The following is a 12,959-nucleotide window of genomic DNA, read 5'->3' as shown; positions in this document are numbered from 1 at the left end:
GTAACCAACCCGCACCGCGTCCCGTCACCTGGAGGCGGTAAGGGGATTACAGCCACTTAACTGCCTGATAACAGGTAGTTAACAAGTAGTTAACAGGCAGTTAAGAGGATTATCCCCATTTTTCCAACAGAGGCGCGGGCTTCCTGACGTCAGGAAACCCTGCCAGGGTCACCGAGGCGAGCAGTGGGTCTGCGGGGGTCGGAGGGGTGCAAAAGTGTGCTGTGATGGTAAGTGATGGGTGCATGTGTGGAGAGGTGAGTATGTGAGGTGAGTGGAAAGTGATAGAAAATGTTTACTTACCTTTGTTTCTTCCTGCAGGCCTCAACAGTCAGGGATGCGGAGAGTCTCGCATCTCAGCGGCAGAGATGATAGATGGCTGCTGCAATCTCAAATGCAACAACCATTTGCTTTCTGCTCACAAAAGAGGCTTAATGACAGCTTCACAGAACTGTCAAATGATGAAAATTCATCTGTCAAAAGTTTTTGACAGATTAAACGTCATACACTGACGTTCTCTGCAACCGGCTTCCCCTTAATTGGCCTGCTAAGCCCACTGGGTGGGCTTAACAAGGTCAATCAAGGGAAAATAGTGTGGGTTGGCCAGAATCGATGGAGGTGGGACTGAAACCCAACAAGCAGCAGTCCCGCCTTCAACGCACCCCCATTGGCAAAATCGCCACCATAGAGTCATAGCGGCACAGAAGGAGGCCATTTGGCCCATAGAGTTCGTGCTAGCTCCCTGTAGAGCAATCCAGTCAGCCCCATTCCCCCATTCTATCCCCGTACCCCTGCATGTTTATTTTCCTCAAGTGCCTATCCAGTTTCCCCTTGAACACATTGAGTGCCTCCACTTCCACCACTTCCGTTGGCAACGAATTCCAGGTCATCACCACTCGCAGTGTAAAAATTTTTTTCCTCACATCCCCCCTGTATCTCTTGCCCAAAACCTTAAATCTGTGTCCCCTAGTCCTTGTACCATCAACTAATGGGAACAGCCTTTCCCCGTCTAGCCTATCCAAACCCGTCATAATCTTGTACACCTCTATCAAATCACCCCTCAACTTCCTTTGCTCTAATGAAAACAAATCCAGCTTCTCCAACCTGTCCTTGTAGCTAAGATCCCCCATCCCCAGAACCATTCTGGTAAATCTCCTCTGCACCCTCTCAAGGGCCTTCACATCCTTCCTAAAGTGTGGTGACCAGAACTGGACACAATACTCCGGTTGTGGCCTAACCAGCGCTTAATAAAGGTTCAGCATAACTTCTCTACTTTTGTACTCAATGGGCTGGATTTTGACTCTGGAGGCGTGTAGGAGGCGGGACTACAACTTTTGGGGTTGTAGTCCCGCCTCCATCGAGTTGTGGCCAACCCACGCGATTTTCACTTGATTGACCTTGTTGAGCCCGCCCAGCGGGCTCAGCAGGCCAATTAAGGGTCACCTGGCAACAGGTGATGACACAGATTGATATTTCATCTGTCAAGAGCAATTGACAGATGAAATATCAGCGTTTGACAGCTGTTTGAAGCTGTCAAACACTGACAATCTATACTCCAAGTTAATTCCTTCCTCTCAGGCTTATTTAGAGATCTCTCCAGAACAGAAAGCTGAATGCTGCAACTTTTGACAGCTCGCGGTCATTCTGCTTTCTGCGCCGGTGAGATGAGGGACTCCCGAGACCTGAAGGAAGGAAGGCTGTAAAGGTAACTAAAACTTCTTTAAACACTTTACACACACTAAACACACTTACCTCTTCACTCATGCACCCATCACTCACCTGAACACCGGACATCTCGAACCCTCCAAGTCCTTCAGCCCGATGGCCCGCCTCGCTAACTTGATGTGGTTTGGAGCCGTCGGGAATCCCACACTTCAGGAATAAAAATAGGGATTAGGCTAAAAACTACCTGTTAACTACCTGTTAACAGGCAGTTAATTGGCACTAATCCCCTTCCCTTCTCGGGGAGGCGGGTCCCAGCACAGGTCGGGTATCTGCCTCCTTTGAAACTGGCATGGAGGTGGGTTGGGGGCGGGATGGGTTCGTGCCCCCCGATTTCGAGATTTAAACCCCCCACACGCCTCCAATCCCGCCTCCACGGCTCAATGAAAATCCTGCCCAATACCTCTATTTATGAAGCCCATGGTTCTATATGCTTTGTTAACTACTCTTCAATATGTCCTGCTACCTTCAGGGACCTATGCACATTAACTCCCAGGTCCCTCTATCCTTGCACACTCTTTAAAACTGTGCCGTTAAGTGCATATTGCCTCTCCCTGTTCCTTCTGCCAAAATGCATCACCTCACACTTCTCTGTATTAAATTCCATCGGCCACTTATCTGCCCATTCTGCTAGCCTTTCTATGTCCTGTTGCAGTCAATTGATATCATCAACACTGTTTGCCACACCCCCAAGTTTGATGACATAGGCAAATTTAGAAATTCTACTCAGTATTCCAATATCCAGGTCATTTATATATATCAAAAAAGCAGTGGCCCCAGCACTGACCCTTAGGGATCACCATTGTCTACCATCCTCCAGTCTGAAAAACAGTCATTTACCACAACTCACTGTTTTCTGTCCTTAAGCCAATTCCTTATCCAAGCTGCCACTGACCCACCTATTCCATGAGCATCAATTTTGTTAACCAGCCTTCTATGTGGTACTTTGTCAAACCTCTTCCGAAAATCCATGTAGACAACATCGATTGCATTCCCTTCATCAATCCTCTCTGTTAATTCATCAAAAAAAATCAATTAGATTAGTCAAACACGATCTTCCTTTTACAAACCCGTGTTGGCTCTCCTTAAATAGTTTAAACCTCTCCAAATGCCCGTTAATTTTTTCCTTGATTATTGTTTCTAAAACTTTACCCACCACTGATGTTAAACTGACCAGCCTGTAGTTACTGGGATTGTTCTTACACCCTTTCTTGAACAATGGTGTCACATTTGCCACTTTCTAATTCTCAGGCACCTCCCCCGCATCTAGGGGAGATTGGAAAATTATGGCAAGCCCTTCTGCTATCTCCTCCCCCAATTAGCAACCTGGGATGCAAGCCATCTGGACCAGGCAACTTGTCCACTCTAAACATACCCAGCCTTTCTAGTACATCCTGTCTATCAATTTTCACCACTTCCATTGCTTCTACCTTTTCCACTTCTGTTACGTCCGTGTGTAATTGAGACACGGACTGCAGGAGTTGGTCATAATAGGTGTTTACTGAGTGGAGACAAAACTGGAACTACTATACAAAGTTACTACACAGGCTTATATACAGGGGTGGTCACTTACGGTACTGCAGTATACAGGGGCTGCAGAATATAGTTCCTTCTTCAAAGTACATACACTACAATTCCTCCCCTTTTAGCTAAACAGTACATACATTCGATTAATAATCAAATAACATATTTACAATTACAGTTGCTATATACATTAGCTGAAGTTAAGCAATTATAAATTCAGTCTTTGAGGAGGCTTCCTGATTCTGTCTGGATAACGCCTCTTTGGGGTATCAGGTTCTTCTGGCAAAGTTGATTCGGGATCAACGTCGTTGTTTGGTTCGTCTGCTTCCAATATCACCGATTCTGAGGTAGATGCAATTGGTACTTCGGTTTCATCACCAGGTGTATCGGATCGTGGTGTGGATTTGACGCTTTCCAGTGACTCTAGAATCTGGTCAGCGTGGCGTCTTACAATGCTCTCTCCAACGTCCACGGTATACATTAGAGGTCCTTGCCGTGTGCAGATTGTTCATGGCTGCCATTTCTCTGTGCGGTAGTCCCGGGCCAAAACTGGTTGACCTAGCTTAAAACTCCTGGTCGGCCTTTCATTCATATTCTGAAACTGCCTGTTCTCCACATCTCTTCTGATGTTTGGCTTAACCAAATCCAAGCGGCATCGTAGTCTTCGATTGAAGAACATCATGGCTGGAGTTTGGTTGGTAACCGCATGTGACGCATTCCGGTAGGCAAACAATAAGTTATCCACCTTGTGTTGTAGGGGTATGTCTTCATTACACATTGCCTTGATAGCCTTCTTGAATGTTTGAACGAACCTCTCAGCCAATCCATTGGTGGCTGGATGATATGGGGCGGATGTGTAATGCTTAACACCATTTTTCTTTAAGAACCTCCGGATCTCTTCAGACACAAACTGTGGTCCATTGTCAGAGCAAATCGGTTCAGCCAGCCCATTTCTGGTGAATATGGTTCGTAAGACTGTGATAGTTTTTTCTGTGGTGGTTGAGGGCATTTTTATTACCTCTGGCCACTTTTAATGTGCATCCACCGCAATTAAAAACATCGAGTCCATAAATGGACCAGCAAAATCAATGTGTACCCTTTGCCATGGAGATGAGGGCCACTCCCATGGATGTAGAGGGGCTTGTGGTGGGGCGTTTTGGACCTTCTGGCATCCTGTACAGCTCTTGGTCATCTCTTCGATTTCTCTATCGATTCGCAGCCACCACACAAACGCTCTGGCTAAGTTTTTCATTTTTACCCATCCCAGATGACCCTCATGAAGCTCATTGAGCACTCTATCCTTCAATTTGGGTGGAATTACTACTCTGTATCCACACATCAAGGTTCCTCGGCACACTGACAGCTGTTCTCTTCTCGGCGAGAATGCTGCCAACAGTGGTTCGCCATGTGCTGGCCATCCCTTCACCATTAAATCATAGACCCTGGAGAGTGTCGGGTCATTTCGTGTTTCCTTTTCTATGTTTGCATTCGTCACAGGTAGACATTTGACTATGGTCGAGTGGAATATCTCCACAGGATCCACTGCAGGTGCTTCTTCCACCGTCGGCAACGGTAGGTGCGACAATCCATCAGCATTCCCATGCTGTTTAGTTCCTTTGTACTCAATGTCATATTGGTGTGCCCCTAGGAAAAGGGACCACCTCTGTAGCCGTTGTGCTGTCATTATCGGGACGCCCTTCTGAGGGTTGAAAATGGAGACAAGAGGTTGATGATCAGTTAGTAGAGTAAATTTCTGACCATGCAGGTAGTGATTGAACTTCTTCACCCCCCACACCAGGCTGAGGGCCTCTCTGTCAATCTGGGCGTAGTTACGCTCGGCTGAAGTTAACGAGCGTGACGCAAAAGCTATCGGCTTCTCTGAACCATCAAGGAATTTATGTGACAGTACCGCTCCAATGCCGTAGGGAGACACATCACACGCCAGTCTTATCGGTAGTGATGGGTTGTAGTGAGCCAATATTTCTCTTGAAGTGATTAGGTCTTTACTCTTCTGAAAGGCCCGCTTACATTCATCGCTCCATTTCCATGCTACTCCAGTTTGTAGTAGGGCGTTCAGTGGGTGCAGAATTGTGGACAAATTCGGCAAAAACTTATGGTAGTAACTCACCAATCCGAGGAATGACCTCAGTTGCGACACATTTTCAGGCGCTGGAGCATTAACTACCGCTTCAATTTTGTCAGGGGACTTATGTAACCCCTCTTCATCAATCACGTGGCCACAATACGATATCTGTTTCTTAAAAAACTCGCACTTGGGGCGATTGGCTCGTAGCCCATGTTCTCTTAGTCTAGTGAGCACCTGCTCTAGGTTGGCAAGGTGTTCACTGTCATTTTCACCTGTAACTAGGATGTCGTCCAAGTGACACTGAGTCCCCGGAATCCCTTGCAAGACTTGTTCCATCGCTCTTTGCCATATCGCCGGAGCTGATGCTACTCCGAATACCAGTCAATTATACTGGTAAAGACCTTTGTGAGTGTTTATCGTGAGATACTTCCTAGAGGATTCTTCAACCTCCATCTGCAAATATGCTTGTGCTAGGTCAATTTTTGTAAAACGCTTCCCTCCAGATAGTGAGGCGAAAATATATTCTATCCTCGGGAGAGGATACTGTACTGTGTGAAGGACTGGGTTCACCGTCACCTTGAAGTCCCCACAGATGCGAACCTTCCTTGGCTCCTCAGACTTATTGTTTAACGTTTTCTTCATGACAGGAATGATGGGTGTTGCCCACTCACTCCAGTCTACCTTAGATAACACGCCTGCATTCTCCAGATTCTCCAGCTCTGCCTCGACGGCTGGGCGAATTGCATACGGTACCGGTCTTGCTTTGAAATACTTGGGAATTGCATTCTCTTCTATTTTTAGTGAGGCAGTTATGCCTTTAAGAGTTCCCAGTTCTTGTTGAAATACCTCTTTAGCGTTAGCTAAGATTTTTGACAATCGTCCAGGTGTGATGTCATCATCCTTTTTACCAGCCACAGTCAGTGCCTGAATGGAGTGCCAGTCTAAACTTATCTTTCTGATCCATTCACATCCCAATAACGGTGCTCCACCACCTTGCAGTATGTACAGATACAATTTCTGTATTTCCTTGCCGTTGTATTCGACAGGCACCCTTATTTTCCCTCTGGGGTATACTTTCTGCCCCGTATATGTCTTCAAGACAATGAATGTGTCTTTCAAGGGTATGTGTGAGAATAGCCGCTCGTAGTCTCGTCGATTCATGACGGTTAGGGCTGATCCTGTATCCAATTCCATTTTGACTTGGGACCCTGCTATTGTGAGGGTGACCCAAATGGTTCGGTGATCCTCTTTTGCGATTACGTTGTGAAGTCTGAGACAGCTTAGTCTCTTGTTCCCGGATTCACTATCGCTCTTCTGGCCTTCGGGACTACTGTCTGTCATCTTTTGTACTTTCCTGTACTGTTCCTTATTAGCCTTTTTGTTGTTGGTAGTCTTCTTCCCGGACCTGCAAACTCGTGCAATGTGTCCCATCTTTCCGCATTGCCTGCATATTTTGTCCTTGGACCAGCAGTCCTTCTGGTCATGGGTTGTTCTGCCACAGCGATAGCATTTTTCAAATCCCCGTGTCATTTCATGGGTGCTGTATTCCTGTGGCTTTTGCTGTATTTCCGCAGCTCCCCTTGCTGCTGCTTCGTACGATACTGCCACGCTGAAAGCCTTATCTAGCGTCAGCTCTTTCTCTGAGAGTAACCTCTTCTGGGTTCCTTCACTCAGGAGTCCACAGACAAATTTGTCCCGTAGGGTATCTGCCAATCCTGCTCCGAACTGGCAGTGCTTTGATAGCTTGCATAGTTCCGTAAGGTAATCAGCAATGCTCTCATCTTTATGCTGATTTCTCTTGTGGAATTTAAATCTTTCTGCTATCAGCAGCGGTGTAGGATTTAGGTGTTCCTGTGGGATATCAACAATTTCGTTAAAACTCTTCACCATCGGTTTGGCTGGAGTGATCAGGTTCCACAATAGGCCGTACATTCTTGCGTCCATTAAGTTTAGTAGTACCGATGCCTTTTTCTCATCGGCTACTTCATTTGCCTTACAATATACTTCGACTCTTTCCACATACGTGGTCAGGTCTTCTATCGCATTATCGAATGCAGTGATATTGCCAGTCTTCGGCATCTTGGAGATCTAAGATGGCACCTCCCGTGCTTTGCCTTCTTCCCCGATTTAACAAAATGGTGCCTCCCACGCTTTGCCTTCTTCCCCGCTGGATTAAGATGGCACCTCCCGCGCTTTCTGTCTTCTCTGCTGCTGCTAGCGCTGTTGCTGGCGTTTTTATGCCTTGATGGCAACGCCCTATGGTCTTCGCGCACTTCCCCCCCGCGCTGCTGCTAACGCCGCTCTCCGCGGTCCCCGTGGCAAACTGCAGCTCCTCGCGGCTTTCTGCGCTTCTAATTTCTTTTGTTTTAATTACTGTTCCCGTCGTCAGAGCAAACCTTATGGGACACTTTCCTCCCTCTTCTCGGGTCCGTACGCTGCCCGGCTTCGTAGCACCGGCCACGCCCTGTGTACTCCACCCTCTCTCTCTCTCTCTCCTCTTCCCGACAACGCTGCACGGCCCCGTTTAAAAGCCACCCGATCGAGCTCTAGCCCGCCGCAGCCCAGGAAGGATCAGTGTACTACCTGCCACCAGCCCGATTAGCTGGAACACCATAGACAGGATAACCAAGCCCCGCTCTCGACAGCCTCTCCTGCAAATCTTCGAATCCGATGAATCAGAGGCGGTTGCCCACGGTCGACGCCCGTTTCTTCTGTTTGTTTGTTTTTTTCTTTTCTTCCTTCTGGCCTCGACCTCTAACAACTTTGCTTCAGGGATGGATCCCCATGAGGTGGTGCAGAACTGTAGGTAAGTTCGGATCTGTTCGTCGCCAGTGTTACGTCCGTGTGTAATTGAGACACAGACTGCAGGAGTTGGTTATATCAGGTGTTTACTGAGTGGAGACAAAACTGGAACTACTATACAAAGTTACTGCACAGGCTTATATACAGGGGTGGTCACTACTGGTACTGCAGTATACAGGGGCTGCAGAATATAGTTCCTTCTTCAAAGTACATACACTACAACTTCTACCAATATTTTGTCAGCAGCCACCTCTTTAGTAAACACAGATACTGAACCGATTGCTGTTCTCTGCAATCTCTCCAGTGTATGTAAATGCTTCCTGTGGCATGGTGACCAGAAATGAACACAGTACCCCAAGTGAGATCTGATCAGTACATTTTAAAGCCTTGGCCTAACCTTTCATAGACTTGCGTTCTAGTGTTCTGGTCAGATAACCCTGCACTCTGTTAAATTGCTTTTTACATATTGTTCAGACAATCGAAAATGATTTGCCGAGTGTCATTCTCAGATCCCTTGCTAAATCTCTTTCAGTTCTGTTCATTATATAATGGCGATTCACATTTTTTCATCCATTGTGCAATACCTTAAAGGATGCGTCAGTTTCTGCTATTGACACCGCGCTGCCGATAGTGGTTTCTAACCCTAGCACCAACCATTAGCCGTAATACTAACCCCATAACCTCAACCACTAATCCGTAATCTAAGCCCCAACCCCTAACATTAATCCCTAACCCAAACCCAACTCCCAGCTGCTACAAACCCCGACCCCTAATCTGAACTCCTAACCCTAATCACTAACCCCAACTCCTAACCCTAACCACTTACCCCAAACCAATAAACCAAAACCCTAATCTTAAACACTAACCCAGACCCAAACCATGAACCTGAACCCATAAATCACACATTATCATTAGCAGGATGCTGGGCTGGCTGGGATGTCAATCGTCATTGTGTGCTTTATATTGCATTTTCCATCTGCATGGCTGGTCTGTTTGCCTAGTTGCACAGCTGGTCCGATTCCTTTCCCAAATCTTTTGCAGCAATATATCTTTGTTCTTCTTTTATCATAATATGTAGCATGGTATGAGGCAAAACCTTGAGGCGGAATGAAATATTGACCTAGAACTATAGCTAAAGATGACAACATTTGGATTTACGATTAAGATTTGGGCAGTTTGAATCTAAAATGGCTGGAACAGTTACATCATGTTACCATATTGGTATTATTGTGACTGCCTCCCTGCTCAGCCAAAACCTCCTGGGCACTTGTTGAAATATTTTGCCATACGTTCCAGTTGCTGCAGAGACCATTGCATCGTTTAAGGGAAAGGTTGATAAATATTTGAAGCAGAGAATGACAATAGGGAGGGAGCAGCCAGTGGGATTATACAATGTTTCAGGCTTTAGATTGATCAAATCGATGAATTGGTGTTAATGTGGAGAAGCTTGTAAAGAGCCAGCATAGACATGATGGGTCAAATGACTTTCTTCTGTTCTGTAATTCTTCATTCCTTTGTGATGTGATGTGCATGGAGTTCACCAGGTGCCCCTACACCCTCTGACTTCCTGGAGTAACCTCTCCTCTTCTAAAAAGGTCATCTAAAGGTGCAATGTATGGTGGACCCACACTGTTACAAACACAAAAATACTGCTTCCTCAACGTTGCTCATTAGTTCCACTGTGGAATCTTGCCAGCTCCCTCCCTCATTACAGCAGCACCTGCTTTAATTCTGTGTTGTAAATACACAAATGTGTGAAGTACCACATCAATCTAATTGCCTTTTAATGAGGGTTTAAGAAGCAAATCTACACTTACCCACAGAATCGTGTTACTATTCCTGACCACAGCTTACACAAGGGTGGAGTTTTGGGGGATGCGGTAAAAGCAGGGAAGTGTTGCATGAACTTCATGGACCACAAGCTTCTCCACATTAACACCAATTCGACTATTTGATCAATCTAAAGCCTGAAGCAATGTATAACCCCAGTAACTTTGGATTCCCTGTTTACTCCTGATGGGCTATTAGTTGTGACAAGCAAATCAAATTTATGAATTCCTAACGTATTTATTTCTGTTTAATTTGATGGTCACACTGCCTCCGTTTTTATTTCCAGTCTCTGGTCTCCTCAGATTATGAATGAACTGCGAAAGAGGACAGACGAGCTGCCCCCAGCTTCTATCAAATTGGCAGGATGTGACTAGTGGTGTCCTGCAGGGATCTGTGCTGGGGCCTCAACTATTTACAATATTTATTAACGACTTCGATGATGGCATAGAAAGTCATATATCCAAATTTGCTGATGACACAATGATAGGTGGCATTGTAGGCAGTGTAGATGAAAGCATAAAATTACAAAGGGATATTGATAGATTAAGTGAATGGGCAAAACTGTGGCAAATGTGAGGTCATCCACTTTGGACCTAAAAAGGATAGAACAGGGTACTTTCTAAATGGTGGAAAGCTAAAAACAGTGGGTGTCCAAAGAGACTTGAGGGTTCAGGTACATAGATCATTAAAATGTCATGAACAGTGCAGAAAATATTCAAAAAGGCTAAAGGAATGCTTGCCTTTATATCTAGAGGACTAGAGTACAAGGGGGTAGAAGTTATGCTGCAGCTGTACAAAACCCTGGTTAGACCACACCTGGAGTACTGTGAGCAGTTCTGGGCACCACACCTTAGGAAGGATATATTGGCCTTGGAGGGAGTGCAGCGTATGTTTACCAGAATGATACCCGGACTTCAAGGGTTAAGTTATGAGGAGAGATTACACAAATTAGGGTTGTATTCCCTAGAATTTAGAAGGTTAAGGGTGATCTGATATTAAGGGGAACAGATATGATAGATTGAGAGAAACTATTTCTGCTGGTTTGGGATTCTAGGACTCGGGGGCATAGTCTAAAAATTAGAGCCAGATCTTTCAGGAGTGAAATAAGGAAACACAAAGGGCGGTAGAAGTTTGGAACTCTCTTCCACAAACGGCAATTGATGCTCGAACAATTGTTAATTTTAAATCGGTAATTGATAGCTATTTTTTAATCAAAGGTATTGAGGGATATGGGCCAAAGGCGGGTATATGGAGTTAGATCGCAGATCAGCCATGATCTCATTGAATGACAGAACAGGCTCAAGGGGCTAAGTGGCCTACTCCTGTTCCTATGTTCCTATCAGTGCTGTTTGACCTGGCCACTCACAGCTGTGTCCGAGCAGCCTGAGGACAACTCTCCATCTGACCTTTTCTCTCCACCAAAATCTCCATAATTCCCCCAAGCAATTCGCTGATCTCGATGATCACAAGTGTGAACCACACCCTGGGTGTTGGTGCTCCAATGAGAATTAATTATTAAATAAATGTTAATTTTCCACATTTGAGATATAACCAACATTTAAGCAGTATTCACTCAGTGCTCTCATATTCAAAATGTTGATTTTCCATAGGAGGAATCCAGTGGAAGATGCCTCCCAAAGCAAGTTCCTTTCACAGACTGATGACCTGTCGATGTCTTCTTTTATCTTTCTTCTGGTTTCACACTGGAAAAGGTAATTCGTTTTTCAGCACTTCCTTTGTTTGCATCTTCAAATACCATTTCACTTTTAATGGTTGAACCCGGCTGGTGATCCGATGGGATACATCTTAGGTTGTGTATCCCAGGATGAACAAGGACACTATTTAATAATAGCATGGTGCAATGGAATTTGTGCAGATTTCCCACGTTCGACTGTCAAAAGGAAAGGCAAAAAATAACACAGTTATTTTTATATCAGGTAAAATAACTAATTAAGACAATTACAGAAGCAAAGATATCGGGCAAATGCTACAGAACAATACCTGAATAAAAGATCTAGAAACAGCTCACAAAGGTTCATTTAACTTCTCAAACCGGAGATTTCCTCCAGTAAGAGCAAACAGTCCAATCAGCTGTACAGCAGCAACGTCTTCTAGTTTCATAAAGTCCCCCTTTGTGAGAATCGTGTAACAGAAGCTTTTGCTGTTGAGTTTCTTCCTTCTGACAGGCTCAGACTGAGAAAGTGAACAGACAAGGCAGGAGAATGGAGAATTGCGCACTTTCTAAACACACTTTTGCCTTTGAGGTTAGGATCTCAATCAAGCTCAGTTCAAAGTAACATATGAAAGTGACACTGCTGTTTTGCCCTCTGGACCCCTCCACCGTCTCTGCGTGGCCAGACCGCTTGTCCAGCATCATGTCTCGGATGAGCTGCAACTTCCTCCATTTAAATGTTGGGAAGATCAAAGCCTTCAACTTTGGCCCCTGCCACGAGCTTCTTACCCTCGTCACTGGCTCCATGCCCCGCATTGCCCACTGACTGAAGCTGAAGCAGATTGTTCACAACCTTGGTGTTCTGTTTAACTCCGAGCTGAGCTTCTGAATCCATATCGTCTCCATCACAAAGACTGCCTACTTCACCTCTGTAACGTCACCCACCTGCGCTTCTACCTCAGGCCATCTGCTGCTGAAACTCTCAGCCATACCTTTGTCACCTCCAGACTCGAGTACTGGAAAGCTTCCCATCCTCCACCCTTTATAGACTTCAGCTCCTCCAAAACCCTGCTACTGGAATCCCATCCTGGACCAATCCTGCTTTTCCCCAACACCCCTGTTCTCACTGACTTGCATTGGCTCCTGGTTCCCAGAGCCTCCAATTTATTGACAGGTATTATGTCCGTGTATAATTGAGACACGGACTGCAGGAGTTGATTATAACAAGTCTTTACTGAATGGAGACAACCTGGAAACTGAAACTACAGAAGCCTACTAGGGCCTTTTATACAGGGGTGGTCACTGCCGGTACTGCAGTCTGAGACC

At 45.6% G+C, this 12,959-nt stretch overlaps 2 protein-coding genes across 2 annotated transcripts in view; one reads left to right on the top strand and one right to left on the bottom strand.

Annotated features, from left to right (window-relative positions):
• The window catches only part of LOC147116322 (adhesion G protein-coupled receptor G5-like), a 793,199-nt gene that overhangs the window by 497,895 nt on the left and 282,345 nt on the right, over window positions 1–12,959 (bottom strand). The gene's annotated exons all lie outside the window — the stretch shown is intronic.
• LOC147116323 (uncharacterized) overlaps window positions 11,589–12,959 on the top strand; it is a 135,478-nt gene continuing 134,107 nt past the window's right edge. The window contains exon 1 of the mRNA XM_085989549.1: window positions 11,589–11,673. Within this exon, the coding sequence (XP_085845675.1) occupies window positions 11,589–11,673 (85 nt within the window). The remainder of the gene's footprint in view (window positions 11,674–12,959) is intronic.

The sequence above is a fragment of the Somniosus microcephalus genome, chromosome 6, assembly GCF_052327205.1.
Source record: "Somniosus microcephalus isolate GS21.2 chromosome 6, FLI_Smic_1.0, whole genome shotgun sequence".
NCBI classification, from domain to species: domain Eukaryota; kingdom Metazoa; phylum Chordata; class Chondrichthyes; order Squaliformes; family Somniosidae; genus Somniosus; species Somniosus microcephalus.
Note: the sequence above shows the minus strand (reverse complement) of the source record. Positions and strands in the feature narration are given on the sequence as shown.